Source organism: Harpia harpyja, chromosome 17, assembly GCF_026419915.1.
Source record: "Harpia harpyja isolate bHarHar1 chromosome 17, bHarHar1 primary haplotype, whole genome shotgun sequence".
Lineage (NCBI taxonomy): Eukaryota > Metazoa > Chordata > Aves > Accipitriformes > Accipitridae > Harpia > Harpia harpyja.
In genome coordinates, this window is record NC_068956.1 from 1,685,294 (window position 1) to 1,709,199 (window position 23,906).

Sequence of the window (23,906 nt, forward strand, 5' to 3'; positions counted from 1 at the left end):
TAATGGAATACCGCTGTATAGTGCAGACCACGTGGAATGAGTTGGATCTCGGAGGCGAGCGAATGCTCCAAATTAGAGCTGCTTTTCAAACCACGCTTTGAATTCAGGATTTAAGGAACCAAAGTGTCAGCATCCCTTTTTCCTCCCCCCTCTGCAGTTTTGTTTTTCACAGAGGAAATCCTAAATGCATTAACACATAACTTGCCCGTGCTGGGTTAGACCCCAGCGGTAAAATCCGTTCTGCCCTGCCCGCAGGCTGCCTGCAGAGCTCTGAGCCTCCTGCAAGCTGCCCCTTTGCAGCCTCAGCAGCCCCCATCCTCAATCCTGCAAATGCATCCCCTTGCCGGGCGAGGGTCGGGATGTGAACATGCATCCCGAGTGTCCCCGAAAACCCAGGTGGGGTGCTGGCTGGGTCGGGAACACCGTCACAGGGGAGGAGACGATGTTGACTCGCGTTGTTATATTTCGGGTGTGAGATAAACAACTTCTTTCTCTTGCGTTTAGGTCAGTGGTGGAGCATGGTCCAGCCAGCCAGGAAAACATGACGGCCGCCAGCTGGAGGAGTGTCAGCGCCATATGTGCTTCTGCCTGGAGCCCGATCGAGGGAGCAAAGGTGACTTCAGGGTATCAAACCAGCCTGAAATCCCTCCTGCGTGCTCATGCGCAAGGCGAGCTCGCACGCAAGAGTGAAAGCTTTCTGCACGTCAACGGGGACGTGCGATCTCTTGCGAACGTGTCCCTTTGGGCTTTGTGCGTGTAGTGCTAAATAGCATGAAGGGTTAAACACACTGAGTTTTAAGAAAAAGGAGGAAAAGGGGAATTCCTTGAGCTGTCACCCCACCCTGGACCTCCAGCCTCGTCCTGACCCCTGTCCCTCCTGGCAGCACCTTCCCCTTGACCACAGACCCAGCACACGGCCACATGTGAAAGGGCATCACGGTTTTCATCATGCAGAGCACAAACACGGGTGGGATTTACCTCCGAGCCGCTCGCGTGGCCCCTGCCCTCGGGCTGCTCCACACAAGCTCGGGGGACATGTTGCACCATGCAGAGGAAATCCCGCCGGCAAGCTTGGCAGCTGCCCGGGATGAATTCCGGCTGCGTGGTCCGTGCCGGGGCAAAGGGGTCTGACCTGCCCCGCGGTGGGGGGGGACAGTGTTCGGTGCTGCTCTGCCTCTGAACCGCTTGCTTTTAAAGCCTCGGGCAGGTGTTTTCTGCATCTTGTCCTTCCCAGAGTGCATTTAGGTTAAAAAACCCCCAAATGACTCCCCCATTCCTGAGGTCCCAGCTGCCACCAAATGGGCAGGACCGCATCGTTGGGTGCTGCTGCCCCACAGCTTTACTCTGATGGGTGCTGGTGGTCTGGGCAGGACACACACACCCCCACACACACCCCCCCGTGCCCGAGCCCTGGGGGGGAGCAGAGGGCTGAAACACAGCCACCTTGTCATGGGTGCTGGGTGGCCCCACTCTCATCGGCTCAAATGCCACTGGGGGAACTGGGTTTCACTGTCACCTGATCCTGGTGGCCGCTGGAATCTCCTCCCGGGTGCTATATAAAGGGGGGGCCAAGGAGCCGGCTCTCAGGGCAATGGCTGCGCAGAGAGGGGTGTAAGGCAGGAGCCAGGACACGGTGCCGAGGTCCCTACGGTGAGGCCACGGGGGACCTGGCCCTGGGCAGGTCACCCTGGGGGAGACGCTCTCACCGAGCACCCCCCATTTTGGCTGGGGGGCGGATAGGGCGGGGGGGGCAGTGGTGAATCCCATGCCAGCCCCCGGCTGAGCGAGGAAGCGCTGTGCCTGAGTTTCCTCAGGGATGCAGGCACGGAAATGGGGCAGGATTTGGCTTTTGGGGTTGTCCAAAGCCAGCAAGAGCCACCACGGCACATTGTCACCTCCGTCCCCAAACCGGACACCTGTTTGAAGCCGCCGCAGCATCCTGGCTCCGCACAAACCCCCTCCCCTTTCCTTCCAGCCCCTCTGCCACGATGGTGGGTCTGAAGCCCCCCGAGGTGCCCCCGACAGCCGCCATGAAGTTCGTCAGCGCCGGGATGGCCGGCTGCATCGCCGACCTCTGCACCTTCCCCCTGGACACTGCCAAAGTGCGGCTGCAGGTACGATCTGCCAACCCCCCCCCCCCCCAAAATTCCACAGGTGGAGGGAGCACCCCACAACGGTCAGCCCCCCCCCCCCACGCCAGCTCCACCCCAGAGCTGGTGGCATTTTTTGGGGAGGTGTGGGCAGAGGGCAGGGTGACGCGGTCGGCATCCCGCAGATCCAAGGCGAGGTGCGGATCCCCCGGAGCATCGGCACCGTGGAGTACCGGGGCGTTTTGGGGACGCTGAGCACCATGGTGAGGACGGAGGGACCCCGCAGCCTCTACAGCGGGCTGGTGGCCGGGCTGCAGCGGCAAATGAGCTTCGCCTCCATCCGCATCGGGCTGTACGACTCGGTGAAGCAGCTCTACACCCCCAAGGGTGCCGAAAGTGAGTGTCCAGGCGGTCGGGACCCCATCCCTGCGCACCCCCCCTCTCCCGATGCACGACCCTCTCCCAGAGCACCCCGATGGGAAGCAGCCCACCCCGGGGTGGGGGTGAACAACCCACCCTGGGTGCACAACCCCCACCGAAACGCACCCCCTGCTAAGCAACCCCCCTCGCCCCGGGGGTCCCCACGCAGCTGGGGGGTCCCCACGCAGTTGGGGGGTCCCTGCAGGGCCGGGGGTCCCAGCGCCTGCCCTCTCCAGGCACAGGGCTGGCAGCGCGGGTGCTGGCGGGCTGCACCACGGGGGCGGTGGCGGTGACGTGCGCCCAGCCCACCGACGTGGTCAAGGTACGGTTCCAGGCCAACGGGGCGCAGCCGGACGGCGTCCGCCGGTACAGCGGCACCGTGGATGCCTACCGCACCATCGCCAGGGAGGAGGGCGTCCGCGGGCTCTGGAGAGGTAGGGGAGGATGGGGACAGGGAGGGGATGGGAACAGGCATGGGAATGGGGATGAGGAAGGGGACAGGGATGGGATAGGGATGAAATGGGGATGGGGATGAAATGGGGATGGGGACAGTAAGGCTGGGGCACCCATCCGGGATGCTCCAGGAGGGGATGTGACCGCCCTCCCCAATGCCACCACCTTCCTGCGCAGGGACGCTGCCCAACATCGCCCGCAACGCCATCATCAACTGCGGGGAGCTCGTCACCTACGACCTCATTAAGGACGCGCTGCTGCGGACGCACCTGATGACAGGTGAGGATGGTGCCGGGCAGGGGGGGAATGCGGCCGGGCGCCGTCCCCGCGACCTTCAACCCCTGCCTCTGCCCCGCAGACAACGTCCCCTGCCACTTCATGGCCGCCTTCGGGGCCGGCTTCTGCGCCACAGTGGTGGCGTCACCGGTGGACGTGGTGAAGACGCGGTACATGAACGCCGGTCCCGGGCAGTACCGGAACGTGCTCAGCTGCTTCCTGGCCCTGCTGATGCAGGACGGCCTCGCCGGCTTCTACAAGGGGTGAGTTTGGGGACGTGCCCCCCACTGAGCACCGCCAAACTCAGGGCAACGATGCACACGGACACCGTCGTGGGCCGGCTTCGCTTCACACCGCGGCATCATCCAAACGTCCTAACCCGTGTGCCGCCACCGGAGCGCCAGGCAGGGCGTTGGGGACCGCAGGAGTGTCCCCGCGACGTCCCCTCCAGCGCTGCTTTTCCTGGCGCAGGTTCGTCCCCTCCTTCCTGCGGCTCGGCTCCTGGAACGTGGTGATGTTCGTCTCCTACGAGCAGCTGCAGCGTGTCGCGGTGCTGGCCCGGTCAGCCCAATCCTGACCCCCATCCCACCCCAGCCCCTCTCGCCAGCGTTGGCGAGACACAGGAGTAAATTATATTAATTGCTGAAGCGGCGAGGGAGCAGTGACGCTGAACACCCCCAGCCCGACAGGGATCCCCCCAAAAGGGACCGGCGAGATGAAAGGACAAATGACGATGTTTGTGGAGAAATGTGGAAAAACGGAGGTTTCCAGAGCGGAGTTGAGGGAGGAAGAAAAAAGTTTATGGGTTTTCCAGGCGGGAAGAGCATCGCTTCCCAGTGGCAGCGGCAGGAACAAGGCGAGCAGCGTGAGCAGATGGAACCGATTCGAAGGCTGGGGGATGCGGCGATTCCTGTTGTTCCTTAGTGACGCTTCCAATAAACCGCCCCTATGGGGTCTGATCACAGCAGGGCTCGGGGCTCCCTCGCCTTTTTTTGGGGGGGTAGGGTCATTCTCCCAGCCCTGGTGTGCTGCTGGAAAAGGCAAACCAGCCTTTATCTGAAAACTTCCCCGAGTGTCGCGTGCCGTTGGGGGATCAGCTTTAGCAAAGATAATTTTTGTGATTAAGAAAAAAAAAAGTATCGAAGCCAGGTGTGTGGGTGCAAAGAGCTACTGCCCCCCTCCACGTCGGATGCACTCCCCCCAGCCCCAAGGAGGGCTCATCCCCTCGCGATGGGATGTGCAGCCTTGATGCCCTGGTGATGGCTGCGCCCAGTCCCGGGACCCCCACCATGGGGGACCCCCGCCTCTGTCCAACCCGCCGCCGCCAGGTCTCAAACCCGCGCTAGAAGAGCCGGGGTGCAGCGGGGCCCCTCCCGCTCTGTCCCCATTACCAGCCCCACAGCAGCTGGTGAGTCCCTGGGCTGTGCTGGGGACCCCCATCCCTGGGGAGACCCCCGCCATCCCTCCCAGGCTGTGCTGGGGACCCTCCCTGGTGATTCCCATGTCCTTGCTGGGAGACCCCCCCACACACACCCCTGCACAGGGTTTGTTGGGGACTCCTGTGTCCTCTCTTGGGGAACCCCAATCCCCTGGCTGCCCCAGGGAGCCCCCTGCCCCTTCCCCCCCCCCCCAAGTCCTTGTCCCCGCTCCCCCTGCTCCATCAGCCCTGAGTGGGGTGCAGGCAGGGGGTCCCCCCCTTCCCCAAGGGGGAAGCTGTGTTTTAGGGTGATCCCGCATTTTAGGGTCCCTGGTACCTGGAGCAACCTCTACCCAGCCACAGCGCTGGCTGCAGAGCTTTATTGGTGGGAGGAGAGGGGGAAGGTCGTCGTTCCCTAGGACAGGAGGGCACTTTTCAAGAGCATTTTCTTGTCAGGAGTGAGCTTCTTGGGAAAGGAGATGTTGAAATAGATGAGGAGGTCACCCCTGCGCCGGGGGTCCTGGAGCAGCGGCATCCCCTCCCCTGGCACTACTTTACAGTACTTGGGGCTGCAAAGCAAAGGAAGGGGCTGAGAGGAGCCGTGGGATGATCCTGAACATGGGGGCCACGGCCCCGAGCCCCGACGTGTCCACGTGCAGAGCCCCACGCGCGCTTCTGAGAGGGTTTCTTAGGGCAAGTTTGCTCCTCCAGCTTCAACCGGTGGCCTGCCCTCCTCTTCCAGCCTTGCGTCCCCACGTTCCTTGCCCTGCAGGCTGTACCATCCAGCCCTCGTCTCGCTCGTGCCTTCCACCCACCCACGCCAAGCCCTCTCCCTGCCTCTGCTACCACCAACATGGCCCCCAACCAGACGAGTAGCCCACAATGGGCATCCTCCTCCTCCTCCTCCTCCTCCTCCTCCTCCAGGCTGGGACCCCCCCGAGCCCTGAACCTGCTGGAAAAGCTTTTGAAGCACCCCAGTAATTCAGGCTACAGGGACGTGCTTAGGAAGTGCCGAGCTTTTGCCAAGAGGAACAGGCCAATGCTGAGGTTCCTCCCAAGCGTCCGTTGACCTCCTTGGCCACCAAGCTCTGCAGAAAGGCCCCAGCCGACCGCCTGAGCCCATCAGCCGTTTGCCCCGCGGCACTTACTCCACGATGTCGTTGATGGGGATGTTCAGCAGCCTCCCGTCCAGCGTCCTCACGTCCACCGTGCAGCCGATCAGCGCCTGCGAGGTACGGAGGTGGGACCCGGAGCTGCATTTGCAGCCCCAGAGGGGAAACATAAGCTGGGGCTGGCTCCGTCCCCTCGCTTGGCTCTTTACCTTTCCCAGGGGGATGGTGGTGACGCAAGCGAGGTTGTCGTTGGCTCTTTTAAACCTCGGGTGGAGTTTCTCTTGGACAACGAAGGTGATGTCAGCTGGAATGACGTTTGGGCCCTAAAATGGAAGGAAAAAAATAAAGATACCTGGAAATGGTTTGGTGTAAACCAAATGATTTTATACAGGGAAAGGTGACACGCATGCCTGTCCCTTTGTTGCTGCTTTCAGCTGGCTTCAGAGAAGGGAAAGGTATTTTCTTCCTTTAAGAAAAAAAGGAAAAAAAAGGAGTCTTTTATCAAAGACTCCCGCTCAGCTAAGGGAAATCAGACTGGGTTTCGCAAAGGTGATGCCAGGCAGAAAACCACCCCTTTCAATTATTTTTTATCTATCCTAAGGAAAATCCAGGCAGGAAGGGCTCCTTAGAGTGTTTCTGAGAACAGTAACGCTGAATCACCCCGTTAGCCGTGCTGCCAACTGCCCACAGCAATGGGAAACCTGCAAAGAGTGTGCAGTTGATCTCAAGGAAACCTGGCCCAGAACGTCACGTCACGGTCACTACCTGGTCTCCTTCCTTCTCAAAGGTGATCCTGGTGCCCTGCTTCCAACCCGGCTGCACGTCAATTGTTAGGATCTTATCTCTGATGGTGCTCGTTTGACCATCTTCGTTCATCACCTGGGGAGCGCACAAGGGGGTGAGAAGAGCTGGGTCATAGAATCACAGAACGGTTTGGGTTGGAAAGGACATTTAAAGATCATCTCGTCCAACCCCCCTGCCACGGGCAGGGACATCTTCAACCAGATCAGGTTGCTCAGAGCCCCATCCAACCTGACCTTGAACACTTCCAGGGATGGGGCATCAACCACCTCTCTGGGCAATCTGGGCCAGGGTTTCACTACCCTCAGCTTAACAAATTTCTTCCTTATTTCTAGGCTGAATCTGCCTTCTTTTAGTTTAAAACCATCACCCCTTGTCCTATCGCTACAGGCCCTACTAAAAAGTGTGTCCCCATCTTTCTTATAAGCCCCCTTTAAGTACTGGCAGGCTGCTATACGGTCTCCCTGGAGCCTTCTCTTCTCCAGGCTGAACAACCCCAACCCTCTCAGCCTTTCCTCACAGCAGAGGTGTTCCAGCCCCCTGATCATTTCGTGTCCCTCCCCTGGACCTGCTCCAACAGGTCTGTTGTCTCTCCTGTGCTGAGGACCCCAGAGCTGGATGCAGAACTGCAGGGGGGGTCTCACCAGAGCGGAGCAGAGGGGCAGAATCCCCTCCCTCGACCTGCTGGCCACGCTGCTGGTGATGCAGCCCAGCATACAGTTGGATTTCTGGGCTGCAAACACAGATTGCCAGCTCATGTCCAGCTTTTCATCCACCGGTACCACCAAGTCCTTCTCTGCAGGGCCCAAGGGACAAAACAGAGTGGTGACCTGTGACACTGAGGTGCCCAAAGAGAGGACGTTGTAACTGCTCTGCTCATCCAGCTGCGTGCGAGCCAGCAGAGAGGAGAGCAAGGACAGCTCGCGCTCCACAGCAAAGTGGCTGCGGGAACAAATGGGGACAGATCGATTAGGAGGAACTCCGGGCTGAAACCGGGAGACCGGGACAGTGAGAGGGGGGGATGCAGGTCACTGAGAGTACAAAGGACACACAGCCCCATGTGAAAATGAAATCAGGGGAGCGCAGGAAACACTGTGCTCCTTCTCCACCCCACTCTGAAACCAGCCCTTCCTTCCCAGCAGCTTTTGCATCACCTCTTGTGCTGAATTCCTTTCGCCAAGGCAGGAGAGGAGGGTACCGGTTTGGATCCTGCTGGCGTTTCTGCTGTGTTTGGCTCCGACCCCTCCCCGCAGCACAGACACAGTGCCGTGGTCTGCTGAGCCCCCGGAGCGGGACCAGCCCTAAAGCCTCAGGTTCTGCTGCCGAAACGTCCTACACAAAGAGGAGGAGAGCCCAGCCCCAAATTCCTCACGCTGCCGAGCATTCCCCCCTCCTTCACCCCCACTGCCCCTACCCGGCGGGAGATCTTAATCTTCTTGGTGCAGCCGTAGAACAGGTCTTCAAGGGAGAGGTAGAGATCCCGCACGATCGGGGGATCTTGCTTCATCGCTCCTCGTCCTCGCAGCCCTCCAAAGGGCAGGATCAACTCCGAGCCGTCCTCAGCAAAGAACTCTACGTGAGCAAGCAGAGAGGGGGTCACCTCACTCGGATCAGAGGGTCAGGGGTGTCCCCCGGAGCCTCCTTATGGTGGAAGCTGAGCACCCCAAATGCTCAGCACCCAGAAACCTCCCATCTGCTTCTACCTGGGACCACCTTCCTCCTTTAGCTGAAGTGTTTTTCTCCGGGAGTGTTTTTATCTTGCTCACGTGTTTACGGCAGTCTCGCCAACCTGACCCCTCTTTTTGATGGAAATCCTCCAAGAAAAGGGTCACAACAGTAGCTGGGGAGAGCTGACAGCCTGAACACGCACCCCTCGGGCCTCTTGCCCACCCAGGACTGGGGGAAGTCAGGATCTAACCTCCAAGCACTGGAGACCAGCAACCCCAGAGGAACCTGAGAGTAGCTGGGCAGGGAAACATCCCCGTAAAGCTTAAAGCTCAGAGCTGGCAGTGGCCACAGCACCACGACAGCCACAGGCTGGCCTGGGCCACCCCCCAGAGCCCCCCTACCCACCTGCAAAGGGGTTGTCTCCACCAAAGAACTCCCTGAAGACTTTGTCAGGGTTATTGTGAAACACGTAGCCGGCGGTCCAGGGGTTCTCGCCGCCAAACTCCAAGGGGATGCCGCCTTTCAGCCCCTCTTCTCCAAACTTGTCGTAGATGCCTTTCTTCATGGCTTAGGGAACAAGGAGGAGTTGGGAATGGCCACGTTCCCCCCATGCTGGGTGCGGGGGGAGAGCCCCAGTCTGAGATCCAGGTTTTGCTTGGATGGAGGCTGGAGAGGGGGGGTTCCCCGCCACCTTGTGAACAGCAGCAGGTGGGATGGAAGCAGGAGCATATGCCAGCTCTCAGCCTGGCTGTGGGTCGCAAAGCTGACGCCACCTCCCTGGGTGTGCCAGTGACCGGGGGTTCAGACCTCAGCACGCCTCTGGCCCCACCAGAGACGCTTCACCCCCCGTCCGACCCCCCCTGCCCCTTAACTGCGTGGAAGAGAACCGTCTCCCCACTTACGGTCGCTGAGCACATCGTAGGCCTCCGCCAGCCGCCTGAACCTCTCCGGCGCCCAGGGCTCCTTGCATTTTAAAGGATGGTTCTTCAAGGCCAGTTTCCGATAGCTATGAAGGGGAAAGGAGGGGAGAGCCCAGCCTCGTAGCCAGCCCCGGCGCCCCAGAACACACACACCCCCCACACACCCCCCACCCCAGGCTGTTCCCTCACAGCTTCTCCCAGGTCCTTTCCCCTCCTCAGGCCCCTGCTGTGAGGAGCAGGGGGAGGCGAAGGGCAGCCACCCACAGGGCCCCCCCCCCCCCCACCTCCCGGCCCCCCAGGTCTCTCCCCGACCCCGGGGCTCCCCCCCCGACAAGACCAAGGCCCCTCACGCCTTCTTGATGTCGGCGTCCGTGGCACCGCGGCCCAGCTCCAGCACGGCGTAGTAGTCCTGCCCCATGGCGGCCCGCTCCCCCGTTGCTATGGACACCGCGTCCGGGGGGCGACGGGAACTTCCGGTCCCGCGCGGGGCACCACGGGAGTTGTAGTTCTCCCCGCGCACTTCCGGACTCCACCCGCCCCCAGGCCTCTCTTCTTTTTTCCCCTTCCCTTTTTTCCCCTTCCCTTTTTTTCCCCTTCCCTTTTTTCCCCTTCCCTTTTTTCCCCTTCCCTTTTTTCCCCTTCCCTTTTTTCCCCTTCCCTTTTTTTCCCCTTCCCTTTTTTCCCCTTCCCTTTTTTCCCCTTCCCTTTTTTCCCCTTCCCTTTTTTCCCCTTCCCTTTTTTCCCCTTCCCTTTTTTCCCCTTCCCTTTTTTTCCCCTTCCCTTTTTTTCCCCTTCCCTTTTTTTCCCCCTTCCCTTTTTTCCCCCCCTTCCCTTTCTTCCCCCTTCCCTTTCTTCCCCTCCTCCTTTTTTCCCCTCCCTTTTTTCCCCCTTCTCTTTTTGTCCCTTCTCTTTTTGTCCCTTTCTTTTTTGTCCCCTCCTCCTTTTTTTCCTTCCCTTTTTTCTCCTCCTCTTTTTGTCCCTTCGCTTTTTGTCCCTTCCCTTTTTCTCTCTCCCTTTTGCTCTCTTTTCTCACTCTCCTCTCCTCTTTCTTTTCTCTCTCTCTTTCCTCATCTCTTTTTCCTCTCTCTTCTCTCTATCTCTCTCTCCTCTCCCCCCCCTTCTCCCTCTCTCTTTTTTTTTTTTAAAAGACATTTTCTTGGAAAATTTCTTTTCCACACAGGTGTTATCAAAGCAGTAGCTTTATTTCAGTCCATACCATGATACAGTCGCCTGCATCGTCCCCTGCCCCCCCCCCCTTAGAAACAGCAGTTTTTCAGCAGTGAAAAAAAATTATTGCAACACAAGATCCTCTCTAACACCTCGAAGATGCTCTCAGAATTAAAAAATGATCAAAGTTGTGTTGTAGTAAGAAATATTACCTGTCACCAAAAACCTCTGTATAGAGCCTGGTCATCACAACAGCCTCAAAAACTTCTATATACACATCTCAAACACACTGTACAGGAAAACAAGCGTGGAAGAGCTGTTTGGACACATCTCTCCACTATTTGGCTGATCTGAACACTTAAAGGTCGGAAAGTTGGTATCTCCTCACTATCCCGTCTCTGCAGCATGTGTAAATTTGCTTCTCCCAAGAAGCCACCTGAAAAAGAGTCGGGGGGTGGGGGAGTAGTATTTAAGCATAGTATTTCCCAAGTGACAGTTAAAAGTAAAATTCTCAGAGATCAGCTTTCCTTTTGGGCTTTTACAGAGGGAAGAGGAGGCGAGTGTCCCCTGAAACAGCATTAGCAGGTTTTCAAGAACATTTCAAGGTTTTACTAGGAGCTTAGGGAGCAGGTAAGTGCTCACACAAGGGTTCTTCTGTTAGATCTGAAAGGGAAAATAACTTTTTTCACAACTTTCTCATGTTTTGCGCACGCCAATGAGTTGTGCAGGTCAAATCTCAGCCTCCACGCGAGGCTGAATGTTACCCTTGAGGGTGCGCGTTGGCTAGGATGGGGGGGAACTGGACCGCAGAGCTGGCCCGGGTTAAAAAAAAGAGCTAATTTCCACCAGTGCCACCAGGTTGAAAGCCCAGGGAACCCAGGTCGCCCTCCCCGATGTGCACAAGCGCAGGGAGGCATCTGGAAACATAACAGCAAGACCCATTTTCTGGTCTCGAGTCACCAGGGGACAAGAGAAGATGGGCAGCACTGCGCAGCCAGCTGCTGCTTTTACCCCAATGATCCTCCGAGCACAATTAATTCACGCTTTTTACAGAAACACAGTTCTGCCAGAGCTACTCCAACCACCAAGCTACTCCACTGCTTCAGTTTTGCTCCTGCGTGATGGAGATAACGCCAGAGTATACCACAGAGGATTTGTTTACGCAAAATATTAAGATTATTCAGCTAGAAAAAAAAATAAGCTTAAAAGCCAACTGTGTGAAGGAACCCGTTGTGCAGGCTGCCAAATCCTGAGATAAAGGCAGCTGCCTGCTACCTGGCATCACCTTTCCCTGCACCCTTTACCTTGGGCGATACACAGTATTCCTTACCTTGTACACAGGGTCGCAGTCAGCTTCTGTGAGATCGAGGACATAATCAAGGTCTTGCTGAATGATAAAGCAGGTTCCATCACCTACATGAGCAGAACAGGTATGAAGCAAGGAAAGAACAGCGGCCAATTAGTGAAATAAGCCACACTCTTAATTACAAACAGCACTAACAGGCCCATCAGAAACGCCTGATCACAGGGGACAGAGTCCCCAGGAAGAGGGAGAAGTGCTGTGAGGATGTCAGAGAGATGGGAAAAGGCTTTAATCATTGAGAGGCAACTTAGAGGCCCTATTTTGGAGGAACACCGGAAAAAAAAAAAAAATCAGAAGGCAAAAAGCAACCATGTAATATAGCTCCTACTACATCCCCTTTTTGCCACAGACACTCTGCCCAGCCAGCCAGTGCTTCTATCTAAGAGAGCAATACCCAAAGAGCAGAAAACTCCTCAATTCGATTATACAATTCCTACTCGCACAATACAGGACTTGAGTTACCTTGGCTGGCAATAAATCCATCTCGGTACGGGAGCAGCGAAAGCACCGGCGCTCCTGATCTATGGATGACCTGGATTGGAGCGCTAGAAAAAGGAGCAGAAACAAGGGATGAGTATTATGGTCTATAGTCAAGAGTCCATTCCAATGTGCAAACACTGAAAGAAGAGTGTGAGCTCGTGGTTAAAAGATACATGAGGAGAATGTACAGCACACGGGGACTTGATCAGTGGTTAGCAAAGAGTCTCTGTCCCCTAGAAGCAGATGGAAGTCAGCACTGGTTTTCCTGCAGATGTTGCCAAAGGATGGAAATGGGAGTAGCTAGCAGGTGAACATCAGCATGCCTCCATGGATCATAGACAGGAATTATCTTTACCAAGGCACAGACAAAAGCTTGGAGCTCATCCAGCATGAAAGACTCTTCAGATGTTGGTGCCAGCCTCTCCAGCCCCGACCCAAAAGCACCATCTGGATGCCTCCCTGCTCGGAGCTCGCCTTTGACACCAATAAAAACCAACTTAGAGCAGCTCCTGCCCTCAGCGACAGCTCAGTTCCAGTCCTATGCTGGAATGAGGATCAGGGTAAAGCATAAGACCTTACAAAGACACTTAGGTCTTATTGGTGAAGGAGAGGAAGGGCCTGTGCTTTTGGTGGGAGGAATACTGCTGTTACGCTTGTAGATAGATTTAGCAGAAAACTTCCTTATGGACATAGATTATATATAATCACACAAATACTCATATATAACATACTATGCACAGTACACGATATATGAACATAATTTTTATATATATATTAAAAAAAGCAATAATCTGAGAGGTCAGGCTATGCCAAGAGCACCCCTGGTCACAGATCAAGACTGAAAAGCTTTTCAGTAACTAAAGGAGCCCACACAGAGCCTATAGTCTTTTAGAAGGCACCTCCCAAAGAACATCCCATCAGATCACTAACCCAAGCAAAAGTATCCTCCCCAGTGCTCCCCAAGAGAAAGAAATGGCTGCAAGAGGCTCAGGAGCTGACAGTGCCATGGCTTGGGCTGTATCCACCCTTCAGAAGGGGCATTGTCTGCCAGCACCCTCGATCCGGCTCTCTTTCCCAGCCAAAAAACTAGCTGTCATTTAAATACTTGCAGCCCCAAGCACACACTCACTTTGTGTTTCTCACATCCAGCTGATATATGTTCCCATCCTGAGTCCCTGCTAGGATATAGGTACTTGAGAGGAATGTGCAGCAGTTGAACGCATCAGATCCGACGAAGAGGAACACCTGGGAATATAGGAACAAATTCAAGTGTCAGACACTCATGGATGAGGACACAGGACACCCAGGAGAAGGAAGCAATAATTTATTTAGAACTCAGTACATCAATTCCACGAGTCGCGGCACAAACTGGCAAACCCAGAGGTTAATAACCCCTCAGCTCTGCTCCAAAACACAGAAGGGAACAGTGCTCCAGGGTCAGTTTTGCCAAGTCAGCAGAGACACTGCAATCAGTGAATGCTCCTGAGTCTCCTTTGGATAAAGGATGTGTCACTGTGACAGGCGAACCAATACTGAGCTCAGATTAATCTTCAGACACCCACGGAGCAGCGAGACCAGATCTGCACGGCAGGTTGGCAAAGACCACTCCTTCCTCCCAGAGCTGCAGTCATCGTTACAGAGGCTGTGAGTTTTCTTCCAGGTGAGCCTTTGCCATCTCACTGACCGGCCTTGGTGAGCTTATCTGTTCCACCCAAATTTTACTCTCCACAAACACCACAAGCAGTTTAATCTGCTACATCACCAGGAGTGCCTGATAAGATCTTCAATACCTGAGATCTACCAACTCCATCTCCCTTTGCCAAGAGGAAGGAGATGGACTGGTGACCACCTGAGGTCCCCTTCACACACTGCTTAAAACACCTGCCAGAACAAACAGCAACTTTACACCTTGGCTGGATGAGACAGCCTGCAGTTCCTGCATTCACAATGACATCTACTGGCCACTGTTCAACTTTAAATACCGTCTCCTCCATACCCAGGTTAAATCGTGAGCGATTCCTCCTCAAACCCCCACATAAAAATCTGGCCAGCAGGAAGGAGAGAAAGCATCCCTTTATTGTACCAGGTTTTAGTCTCTCCTCCAGGGACTACATACAGGGGAGAACACTGCAGCGTAAGACCAAAGGCAGGCAGATCAGCCCTCCCCTGCCTCCAGCCTGGTTCTGTCCCCTTCTGTGCCACATGGTGAACCTCACTGGGGAATGGAGCTGGAATAACACTGAATAATTAGATAGGTAAACTATCTAGGTTTAACCTGGCTCAATTCCTCACCCCAGTGCTCCACACAGCCATGTGAACAGCAGTGTACAAACTGAGGAGTTGCTGCAGCAGCAACAGAAACAAAGGGACTGGGGCCCCGGAGCTGATTTTATAGCAGCGTCTCAGAGCACTCTCCCAGGCAGGTACTTCTGAGAGTCTCAGACTCCTTACCGGCTGCCTGCTCTGCAGTCCCACTCCTTGAAGCTTCTTGTCTTCTCGAGCCAGCAGCAGGATTTTCCCTTCTGTCCCAATCTCACGTTCACCTGACAAAAGGACAATAGTTAACTGCAGCAGTGGCTACGCAACAAGTCTTGATGGTACCAAAACCTGACAGTTTGGATCACCCCTGCTGAACCTGTAACACCATTCCTCCATACCCTACGACACCAGATGCAGCAAGGCAGGACAGTAATCAAAGAGACTCCTGTCTCAATCACTCAAACTGCTTGATAAGGCTCAATTCCTCTGCAGGACTGGAGTGCTCTATTTTGGCGACCCTAGTTCCCTTCCCTAGGTGGTACAAGGGCACACAGCAGCATGTCAAGCACTCAGGATTATTGATGACAAACCCAAGCAGTTTGGGGAAGGGGAACAAAGGTTGAATTTTAAGAGAAAAACCCTTACTAGGAGCTTTTTCAGGCGTGCCCAGGTTCAGCGAGTTGTCAGCAGTGCCCACAGCAATGCCGTTGACAGGAGAGCCGCAGTCAGCAATGACACCCAGACAGGCGGATTTTCCACAGTCCCAGAGGCGGGCAGTGCCATCTCTAGAGCAGGAAAGGACATTTCTTCCCCGATCCACAATGGCAGTGTCCAAAATACCTGCATCAAAGCAAAGACCAGGCTCAGACAGCCAGCATGGAAGGCAGACAGACAAAGCATCTCATTTCCCAAGGTGAACTCAACTACAAGCCCCAAGCCACTGTCCCCAGAGTGCCACCAGTCACACACAGCCAAATTGTGTGGTGTGCGACGTGGGGCAGGGAGCCACTGCATCTAGAAAGATGCACATGGAAGGCAGCAGCTCCCAGCAACTCACATGCCCAACACAGAGGCGAGATATTACCAATAAAATGATCGGCAACACCTCACCTCGAACTGAGCTGATACCGCAGCTGCTGCTGAATTTCTACCTCCAAAATTAACCTCTAACTTGGGCAGAAAACAGTCTGGCCCAGCACTCTTAAAATGTTGCCAAGTCCAGCTCTGGATAATCCCAAAAGTTGTGTGGGGCAAGCAGCATCCACATTATCCAGCTACAGCAACATCAAAAGAGCAGTCTTTGCAGGTGCCAATATCCCCTAAATACTTCATTTCACTGCGGGCTGTTGAGTCTAGATCTGAAAAATGACGCAGTGTTTTTTTGGAAGGGAACAGTCAGATGGTTAGAAGATTTAATTGACACTTTCCCTACAGAAGCAGTCATTAAACATGACAAGCTCAAATGACAGGACAAGCCAAGCAAACCAACTGCAGCAGTTTGGGCTGGAGTTATAAGCAGCAAATAAAGTCAGCTTCAGAGTCATCAGGAGCCAGCCAGCCAACATCATTCTGACCAAAGCTCTGTTACACTGCCTGCCGCATTTTGTTTACAGGACATTTGCAGCAAAGTATTTTGAATCCACACAAATAAATCATATGAGAACAATGGCAGGTTCAGCACAAGACAAGTTTTCAAGTTAATCAAGTTTTGGGCAGCCAGCCACATGGCTTATTAATTAACCTTTTCAATAAAGCCTAGCATCTTGTGAGACAGGGAAAACGAGCCTGTATAGAGCAGTTAGTTTCTCAGGGAGGAGATAATTAGGAGCAGGATTTTGGGCATCTGATGCCACATCCACAATTCACTTGGACTTGCTCATGATCACCCAAGCATTCAAGTCAGCATCCCTTAGGAAGCAATCACCATGACAAGACAGCACCACCAGCCACTGTGCTGTGGGCCAGGTGTAAACAGGAGTAAAATGGGAGCCTGCTTAAGCATTACATATAAATCCACACTGCTTCTGAACGAGGGGTCCTGGAAACCAAATCTTCTTTCCAGAGATTAACAGAGGCTCTGTCCAGAAACTTGCTTCGATCACAGCTCTCAGGAGCCTTTCTGGGTAGCTCATTTGCCTTCCCTTGCAGTTCTTCTTTAGGACTAAGACAGCATCAACTGGAGGAGTTTGTAGCGCAGACCCTGAATGCAAGGAACAGCACTAAACTCAACCATGTAAGGTGGCCAGTGCATCCTCTGCATGAGGACACAAGGAGGGTGAAGAATTTGCTCTCATTTTCAGCACCACGACCATCAGCAGGGGCAGAGCTGAACATCTGCCCTCGGTACAAGGGTGAACAAGCTTATTCCAGCCCTTCTTAAGAAATAATCACTTAATTATCTTTGCAGCTCCTCTTGTTCTCCTTTACCCACTTTCAACAGCACATGTCCTTGAGGCAGGTAACTGCCTGCCTGAGTTCTGCAAGACCATAATAAACTGCTATATGCTTTTCTGGGCAAGAAAAAAAAAAAAAAAAAAAAAAAAAAAAAGGAAGAGGCTGTGGAGCAACTGAATGTAAGCAGGATGATCTGGGTGCAAGCAGGAGGCATTCTCAGTGCAGGCAGCAAGGCTACTGAATGCAGATCAGAGCTTTGGAGAGCTGAGACTGCCCTGGAGGAGCAGAATGCCCTCTGCCTCGACCTCTGCCACTCACGACAGACTAATGGACTGCATCCTCCCTCCTTTTAATTTAATTAATGAGGAAAACACAGGTTGGCGAGTGAAACAGTTTCATCTGTCTAATACAACAACTACTGATCTTTTTATTCAAGTTCTGGGAGCTTGAAAAAGATACTCTGGACATCTAATACAAATGCAGAGCACAAAGGGCAGTAGGCTGGCGACTGAACATTAGTCCTCGGATGCAAGGCAATTATACATACGGCAGATCAAACATGTTAAAGGCTAAGTACTCTGTACCTCCTTTGTGACCTTTAAATGTTACTACGCAGCTGGCGTCTTCTGCTGACCAGATCTTTAGCTGGGCATCCATTCCCCCACTCAGAACCACGAGGCCCGATGGGAAAAACCTGCAACAATTCACATCATACACATGGCCTTCCAATAGTCTCTGGAAAAACAAAGAACTATGTGCTAGTTCCATTGTTATCAACCTTATGCCGAGCAATTTTTGAGCTATGACACTGGAAAACCTGGCGTTCCCACGTGGGCAGAGGATTAAGTTCAAATCCTCTGGGTTTGTGTTCCTGGAACAGACTCATCTGAATTTGAGGCAGTCAAAGAGGTAGCAGGTACACTTTGCACCTTCCCTCTACCATTTGAGTAGCTAATTACATAGCAAAGGATACTACATTTGTTTCTATTACAGGTTAAATGTCTTTATCCTCTGCCAAACAAGCAGCGGACAGGTCAAGCTCCACAAGAAACACCTTAACTGGTAAGGCAGATAGCCATGATGTAGTTAATCCATCACAGGCAGGAGTCTTTTCTTCCTCATCTCTTCTCTACTGCAGAAGAAATTCAGTGCTTGTACCATGCAGGTTAGGAGCTGTCAGTTACCTTCTGCACTCTAGCTGTCATTCCTAAGTACCCATTCTCATTTTCACCCTGGGACTCCTCTCCGGATTGCTGAGCATCATTTCCCTTGGGAGAAGTCATGTTTTCCAACAGTTTTGACTTAAAACCACCGAGATGTCAAATTTCAATTAGCTTTTCAATAAAAAGTGTGTGGATAGCCTGACCAAAGTCACGGCCGAATGACTTCAATAATGTCACAGACAACACACAACGTCAAAGCTTAGACAGTCTTACTCTTATTTCTCCATTCGCAGCCTGCCAGATCTTCATGGTCCCATCTGTGCTGGTAGACACGCCAAGCCCTCCACCACTGGAAATATCAAGACAGGTAATCTGCAGGAGGGTAAAACCACCAAACATTAGCTTTATATGAATGACCCTGTATATAGGTATTTCTGCTTAAGACCCTAACTCTGTACTGGGGGACATCTGCCAAGTACATCATTCAGCACTATTATCTCCCCAAGACACACTGCTGGACTCATTTAAAACACCCAAAAGAGCTTCCATAGTCCTAGCTAAACATTTTCAGCCTGATAATATCCTAACATTAAAGGAAGGACTTCACAGGCTTTCTCACCTCACCCTCTTAATATGTTTTACAAGATATTAATTAAGCCCTTAAGAAATCAAAAAACAAGCGGATCCTGAACAGCAGGGTTGTTCTAGAGGACAAGGGCAGCACAAAAAGAATTCCTCCTCAATTTATCTGTTTACACAGATTGCTGCGTTCCTCCTTCAAGAGTGAGCTGCTGATCTGGGCTGACCCGCAGCCAGGGCTCAGACAAGTTGGGTGACTGGAACCTGGCACAAAGCACCCTAGATTTCTTGTAATTGCCACCAAATTTGACAGAGAAATTGTTATTCTCTGCCTGTGACTCTGCAGAGATCTGCAAAGCAGGGAGAAAAAGAAATGCTGAGTCAGAAGCCCGCAGAGACAGCAGCTGTATTTCAGGTTTACCCCAGGTGAAGCAGAAATCTGGATTTTTCTAGCAACTCCTGTAGACAGGTAAGAAATTGAGCCAAGCTGTTCCACGCTAGCTCAAGATAACCGGCCAGCTTGAGAGAGCCCTGACTCACAAGCCCACAAGACATTGTTTGAGATATTTATGAAGCCAATGGCACAGCCTAAATTTTCTGAAACACTGACTCAAAACTAGTTCCTTATGCAGGCAGGCTAACTCCTCACAGTCTATCACACTAAGGTATTAACAACTGCCTGCTTTGCATAAACACTGGGAAAGCTGAATACTTCTGAAGAGAGCAGATGTTGATCTTATGTTCTTGCAAAAGGGTAGCCTTTCCCATGATGCCAGACATTATTGCTGCCTTTTGAGAAAGGCAGATGCATTTTAGTTGTGGATAAATGCAGCTGGACTAGATGATCATTGCAGGTCCCTGAAATATTCTATTCTATTCTAAAATAATTTAAGATAACAGGTATTCTAGCCTCGAGTGAAACAATTACATCTCCCAAGTGACAGAGGTATTTCCAATACGGATTGCAGCAACACTAAACAGGCTGAAAAAACAACGATATAGATTTTGTTAGAACAAAGGTTAACACTAGTGTTGCATCCTGCAAAAAACAATAAAACTATCACAACTATGTAGTGGAATAGCTGCTTTGTCTTGCAAGATTTGGATACTGGAGTCATGTTGTATTACCTCCGAAAGCTTCCTAGTAATTGCATTTGCACTCCATGGATTAGAAGAAAATACTACAGTGGTAAAATCCACTGACAGAAGTGAGAAATGCAGATCCACCACAAGAAATGCAGATTACAGTTCCGTCACCATTCCAACCCCCTCACCAGCACAACAAAGCACAGGTTTCTGGTCTTAACTTGCACAGTCCGTCAGTGCGCTTGCAGGTCGCAACCACCTGGTCAGGTATGTAAGGGATGAGGCTGCTCATCTTTATGCCAGGCTTCAGATTAAATGCTTTTCTAAACAATTATCTATTCTCAAACAGGACTGGGCTTTGTCGACCCTCTTGCACATGCTCAGCCTTAGCTAGCAGCCAGCCTGGAGAGACAGTTAGATTTACTACCATGTTCACAGGCAAACCCAAAGATATGAGTAGATTGAGAGACTTTGCCAAAAAAGATGACAGCTAGGGGCCCGAGATTTAAGGATGATGTCCTTGGGCAGACCAGGTGCATAACAGACCTGCATCAATCTCCAGCTGTTTCCCCATGTTAAGGAGGACATCCTATGGTATCCTATTCCTGCATGTGCATCAGCCAGAGCTTGTGGGGACATGATATGCCACATTTCAGTCATAAGTTCTCCTGTCCAAGCCAGGGTCAGACCAAACTCCTCTCCTGAAAAGCTCTGACAGCTCAAATCACAGCTAATTTTAACAGGGTGCAGGATCAATACCCAACCTCCACTTGAAAAAAAAATCGGGAATGGAAACAGGAATTAGAAGATTTAAATAAGAGCACAAGGTAATGTGCTCTTATTACAACAGCCATTAAGTACATTTACTTACATATCTGTAACATGAGAAATACATTGGTAACATGTACTCAGCACTAGTGAGGTCACACCTCGAATACCGGGTTCGGTTTTGGGCCCCTCACTACAAGAAAGACTTTGAGGTGCTGGAGCATGTTCAGAGAAGGGCAATGAAGCTGGTGAAGGGTCTAGAGCACAAGTCTTATGAGGAACAGCTGAGGGAACTGGGGGTGTTTAGCCTGGAGAAAAGGAGGCTGAGGGGAGACCTGATCGCTCTCTACAACTACCTGAAAGGAGGCTGTAGTGAGGTGGGGGTCGGTCTCTTCTCCCAAGTAACAAGCAATAGGACAAGAGGAAACAGCCTCAAGTTGCACCAGGGAGGTTTAGGTTGGGTATTAGGGAAAAATTTCTTGACCAAAAGGGTTATCAAGCCTTGGAACAGACTGCCCAGGGAAGTGGTTGAGTCACCATCCCTGGACATATGTAAGACATGTAGATGTGGCGCTTAGGGACATGGTTTAGTGGTGGACTTGGCAGTGTTAGGCTTATGGTTGGACTTGATCTTAAAGGTCTTTTGCAACCTAAATGATTCTATGACTCTAACTTGAGTGGCATTTTATATAACAAATCAATCTGTGGTAATTTGCTCCCTAGTTAAAAAAAAAAAAAAAAAAAAAAAGCCTGTGAAGGTCATTCAAGGAGGAATGAAAAGCCTCACTGATGTTTGACATGTCCTCAAATTTTCAGGCGGGATACATAAACAGGCAAGGCCAAGCACGAGTGCTCAGAACAAGAGGCAGCAGGTAAAAGGATAACTGGAGCTTAGTCCACACCAGCTTTAAACTCATCTACATATTAATAGATATTGCTTCAGCTGCTTTCCAGAGGAGAGATCTGCAGTGCAGCTGTAACCCATCACACCCATTTGACAGCAGACTAAACACTTACGCCTGCATTTCCATTTTGCTGTGCTTTGAATGTTGATTCCATTTATCACACAAAAGGGCAGCTGGGGACTCTTAAGTAGCACAAAGCTTAGAGAAGTGATTCACCTCTGTCTCTGGAGCTGCCTTACTGCCAAGCTCTGTCTCTCAGCAGAGCCCCACTTCCTCTTAAAACAGCTGTAGAGATGCGGAATTGCCTTGATGTCAAAACGCACCTTGATTTATACCACTTTTGAGCTTTATTAACAGAGACTAACTTTTCAGCATTTTCAGCTGGGTTTATCACAACCATTTACTTAATAAATCATGAGACAAGTGTACTAAAACATCTCCAGCAGCCTTCAGGGGACTCCCTTTAGGGCAGCCGGCTGTACCTGCAGGCTACACACTCCGTAGTTTCTTGGATCATTTCCACGTAGGGTTAAGTGTTCAGCAAAAACACAGACTACTTTCCAGCAAAGCCAAGTTATGTGCTTCTCTTGAGTGAAGAAATGAAATTTCAGGTCAGAGTCAGCCTTTTTGTATCACAGTTTAGTGACAAGCTGTTACTTGTTGCACCCGCAGATCAATGGGGGTGCAATAAGAAAGATTTTTCAGCAAAACAAGTAGGACTGCTTTTAAATAAGTGAGAAGTTCATGCAATTTATTTATTTTTTAAATAAAAGCTGGGCCTTTCTGGTGTCTGAATTCTCACCAGGTCAATGTGAGTTTATGCAATATTCAATTCCCACCCCCACAAACAGAAATTCATACAGCAAATATCAAATACAGACAACTTCATTACATAGGAGCAAACAGCTGCTATAAACTGGGGATAGATTTGAACCAGTCAGAGATGAAGAGAGCAGTGCCTGGAACCTCCTATTTTTATCTTGGTTTTTGACACACTAATTCACATATCTTATTCCTTTACAGGAGGATCTGTCATGGGCCTGAAGTGAACACAAATTACATCACCTGCAAGAAAACAGTCTAAAGAATTTTAGAGATTATGTTTGGGGGCTAAACGTAACCATCATCAAGTTTCCCAAGTTCTTACAGTCTGATATATTTCATTACCTAGTTCACACACAAAGTCATGCTGCAGACCACCCCTCAGAACAAGCACGCAATGGTCAGAGACATGTGAAAGTTCACGGTTGCTTCTAGTTATTTCTCATTCACTTCACAAGGTTACTTACACTTTTCTGATGAATTCTACAAAAAGTTGTGTATGGGGCCAGGAACTTGGTGGACACATTTTCGTGAGGACAAGAAATGAGAATGCTTTTCTAGAGGAGGAAAGAAAGGGGAAAAGAATTAGAAATGTTCTTACACCTACTGAAACACAGAGGCTGCCAAGGTAGAACTACAATCTGGACCCAGCTGTGGTCTCTCACAGCCTGAAGACTGATGGAAGGTGCAGCGTTGGGCTCGTCTCCTTACACCTCCTCAAGATGCAGTCCCCGGGTGGCAAGGGATGGCCACTACGGCCTGGCCAGCCATGACACACAGCCCCAGCCCGACTACGGAATGCTACAGACCAAATCCAGGACACTGCAGAGGCAGTAGGCCCAGGATAGCTGGACAGGACCATGCAAGGGCCTGGGCGACAGCTTTAGGCTGCTATTTTGACTGTTGTAAGAGTATTGCCCTTTTGCACATGGAAGGCAGTTACTGACCCCCGCTCCGCCCCAGCCCTGGCACCTTGGTGACTTTCCCAACCACGAAGCCCTCGGAGGCAGCGATGTCAGGGACGCCCTCAGTGCTGAGCCCGCGGCGGGTCAGGCTGCCGTACAGGGTCGGCTTCCCTGCGGGGAGGGCAGCCATCAGCTCGACCACCCCTCAGACCCCAGACCCCCCCCCTTCAGTTCACCTTCCCCTAAATCACAGGGCACCCCCCAACCGCCCTCACCCCCTCCTAACCCACAGGACAACCCCCCCAAACGCCCTCAACCCCTCCCAAACCACAGCACACACCCCCAACCACCCTCAACCCCTCCCAAACCACAGGACAACCCCACAACCACCCTCACCCCCTCCTAACCCACAGGAAACCCCCCCAACTGCCCTCCCCACCCCCCCAAACCACACAGCACCCCCTAACCACCCTCACCCCCCCGGCCCAAACCACAGGGCATCCCCCAACCGCCGTCACCCTCTCCTAACGCACAGGGCTCCATCGAGCCCCCCCAGACACCCCCTCAGCCCGCCTCCCTCCGAGGTCACCTCAGGCCCCTCAGCACTCACCAGGGCTCCGGCAGCTCAGCCAGGCCTCTCCCTCATCCCTCCTGCGGAGAGAAAGAGCGGCGGTGAGTGCGGGGAAGGGGACCGGGACTAGGGGAAGGGGACCGGGAGAGCCGTGCCCACCTCAGCGCCTGGCTCCAGTCGCTCTGGATCCGCAGCGTCGCCGCCATCTTGCCGAGGCGCCCACAACCTCTTCCGCCTCCTTCCTTCCCGTCAACCCCCGCGGGGCGAGAGCGGAAAGGGGAAGGCGT

At 52.5% G+C, this 23,906-nt stretch overlaps 3 protein-coding genes across 4 annotated transcripts; 1 reads left to right on the top strand and 2 right to left on the bottom strand.

Moving 5' to 3' along the window:
• The first annotated feature begins 10 nt into the window (after positions 1-10).
• LOC128153263 (mitochondrial uncoupling protein 3-like) lies at positions 11-4,206 on the top strand. 2 transcript variants are annotated; one of them, XM_052812382.1, is made up of 7 exons: positions 11-613; positions 1,976-2,114; positions 2,276-2,486; positions 2,747-2,944; positions 3,141-3,242; positions 3,322-3,502; positions 3,711-4,206. In XM_052812382.1, exons 2-7 carry the CDS (start codon positions 1,989-1,991, stop codon positions 3,814-3,816), a joined length of 924 nt encoding a protein of 307 aa, XP_052668342.1. In that variant the 5' UTR covers positions 11-613; positions 1,976-1,988; the 3' UTR covers positions 3,817-4,206. The 2 variants fall into 2 exon arrangements, with proteins under 2 accessions (XP_052668342.1, XP_052668341.1); XM_052812381.1 differs by lacking the exon at positions 11-613 and adding an exon at positions 1,535-1,650.
• Positions 4,207-5,020: 814 nt separating this feature from the next.
• DNAJB13 (DnaJ heat shock protein family (Hsp40) member B13) lies at positions 5,021-9,680 on the bottom strand. The gene is made up of 8 exons (XM_052812383.1): positions 9,508-9,680; positions 9,140-9,243; positions 8,643-8,804; positions 7,984-8,141; positions 6,534-6,647; positions 5,978-6,091; positions 5,805-5,881; positions 5,021-5,225 (listed from the first exon to the last, which is right to left on the bottom strand). The coding sequence occupies exons 1-8, from the start codon at positions 9,573-9,575 to the stop codon at positions 5,072-5,074; spliced, it is 951 nt and encodes a 316-aa protein (XP_052668343.1). The 5' UTR covers positions 9,576-9,680; the 3' UTR covers positions 5,021-5,071.
• Positions 9,681-10,340: 660 nt separating this feature from the next.
• On the bottom strand, positions 10,341-23,902 carry PAAF1 (proteasomal ATPase associated factor 1). The gene is made up of 12 exons (XM_052812509.1): positions 23,779-23,902; positions 23,659-23,699; positions 23,116-23,219; positions 22,611-22,700; positions 18,257-18,355; positions 17,405-17,555; positions 15,072-15,266; positions 14,619-14,710; positions 13,297-13,412; positions 12,150-12,232; positions 11,655-11,737; positions 10,341-10,760 (listed from the first exon to the last, which is right to left on the bottom strand). The coding sequence occupies exons 1-12, from the start codon at positions 23,823-23,825 to the stop codon at positions 10,683-10,685; spliced, it is 1,179 nt and encodes a 392-aa protein (XP_052668469.1). The 5' UTR covers positions 23,826-23,902; the 3' UTR covers positions 10,341-10,682.
• Between the last annotated feature and the right edge of the window lie 4 nt (positions 23,903-23,906).

Bases quoted from the DNA above. Each gene is read 5' to 3' on its own strand.
- DNAJB13 (XM_052812383.1), bottom strand. From the start codon at position 9,575: ATGGGGCAGGACTACTACGCCGTGCTGGAGCTGGGCCGCGGTGCCACG. The intron at 6,648-7,983 runs GTAGGGGCAGTG...TGCGCTCCCCAG, and splicing joins AGATTAAGATCTCCCGCCGG to GTGATGAACGAAGATGGTCA. The intron at 6,092-6,533 runs GTAGTGACCGTG...CTTCCATTTTAG, and splicing joins TTGAGAAGGAAGGAGACCAG to GGCCCAAACGTCATTCCAGC.
- PAAF1 (XM_052812509.1), bottom strand. From the start codon at position 23,825: ATGGCGGCGACGCTGCGGATCCAGAGCGACTGGAGCCAGGCGCTGAG. The intron at 17,556-18,256 runs GTAAGACTGTCT...TTGTTTTTCCAG, and splicing joins CTGCGAATGGAGAAATAAGA to AGACTATTGGAAGGCCATGT. The intron at 12,233-13,296 runs GTGAGTGTGTGC...TCCTTTTTCTAG, and splicing joins CTGGATGTGAGAAACACAAA to CGCTCCAATCCAGGTCATCC.
- LOC128153263 (XM_052812382.1), top strand. From the start codon at position 1,989: ATGGTGGGTCTGAAGCCCCCCGAGGTGCCCCCGACAGCCGCCATGAAG. The intron at 2,115-2,275 runs GTACGATCTGCC...GGCATCCCGCAG, and splicing joins CTGCCAAAGTGCGGCTGCAG to ATCCAAGGCGAGGTGCGGAT. The intron at 2,945-3,140 runs GTAGGGGAGGAT...CTTCCTGCGCAG, and splicing joins CGTCCGCGGGCTCTGGAGAG to GGACGCTGCCCAACATCGCC.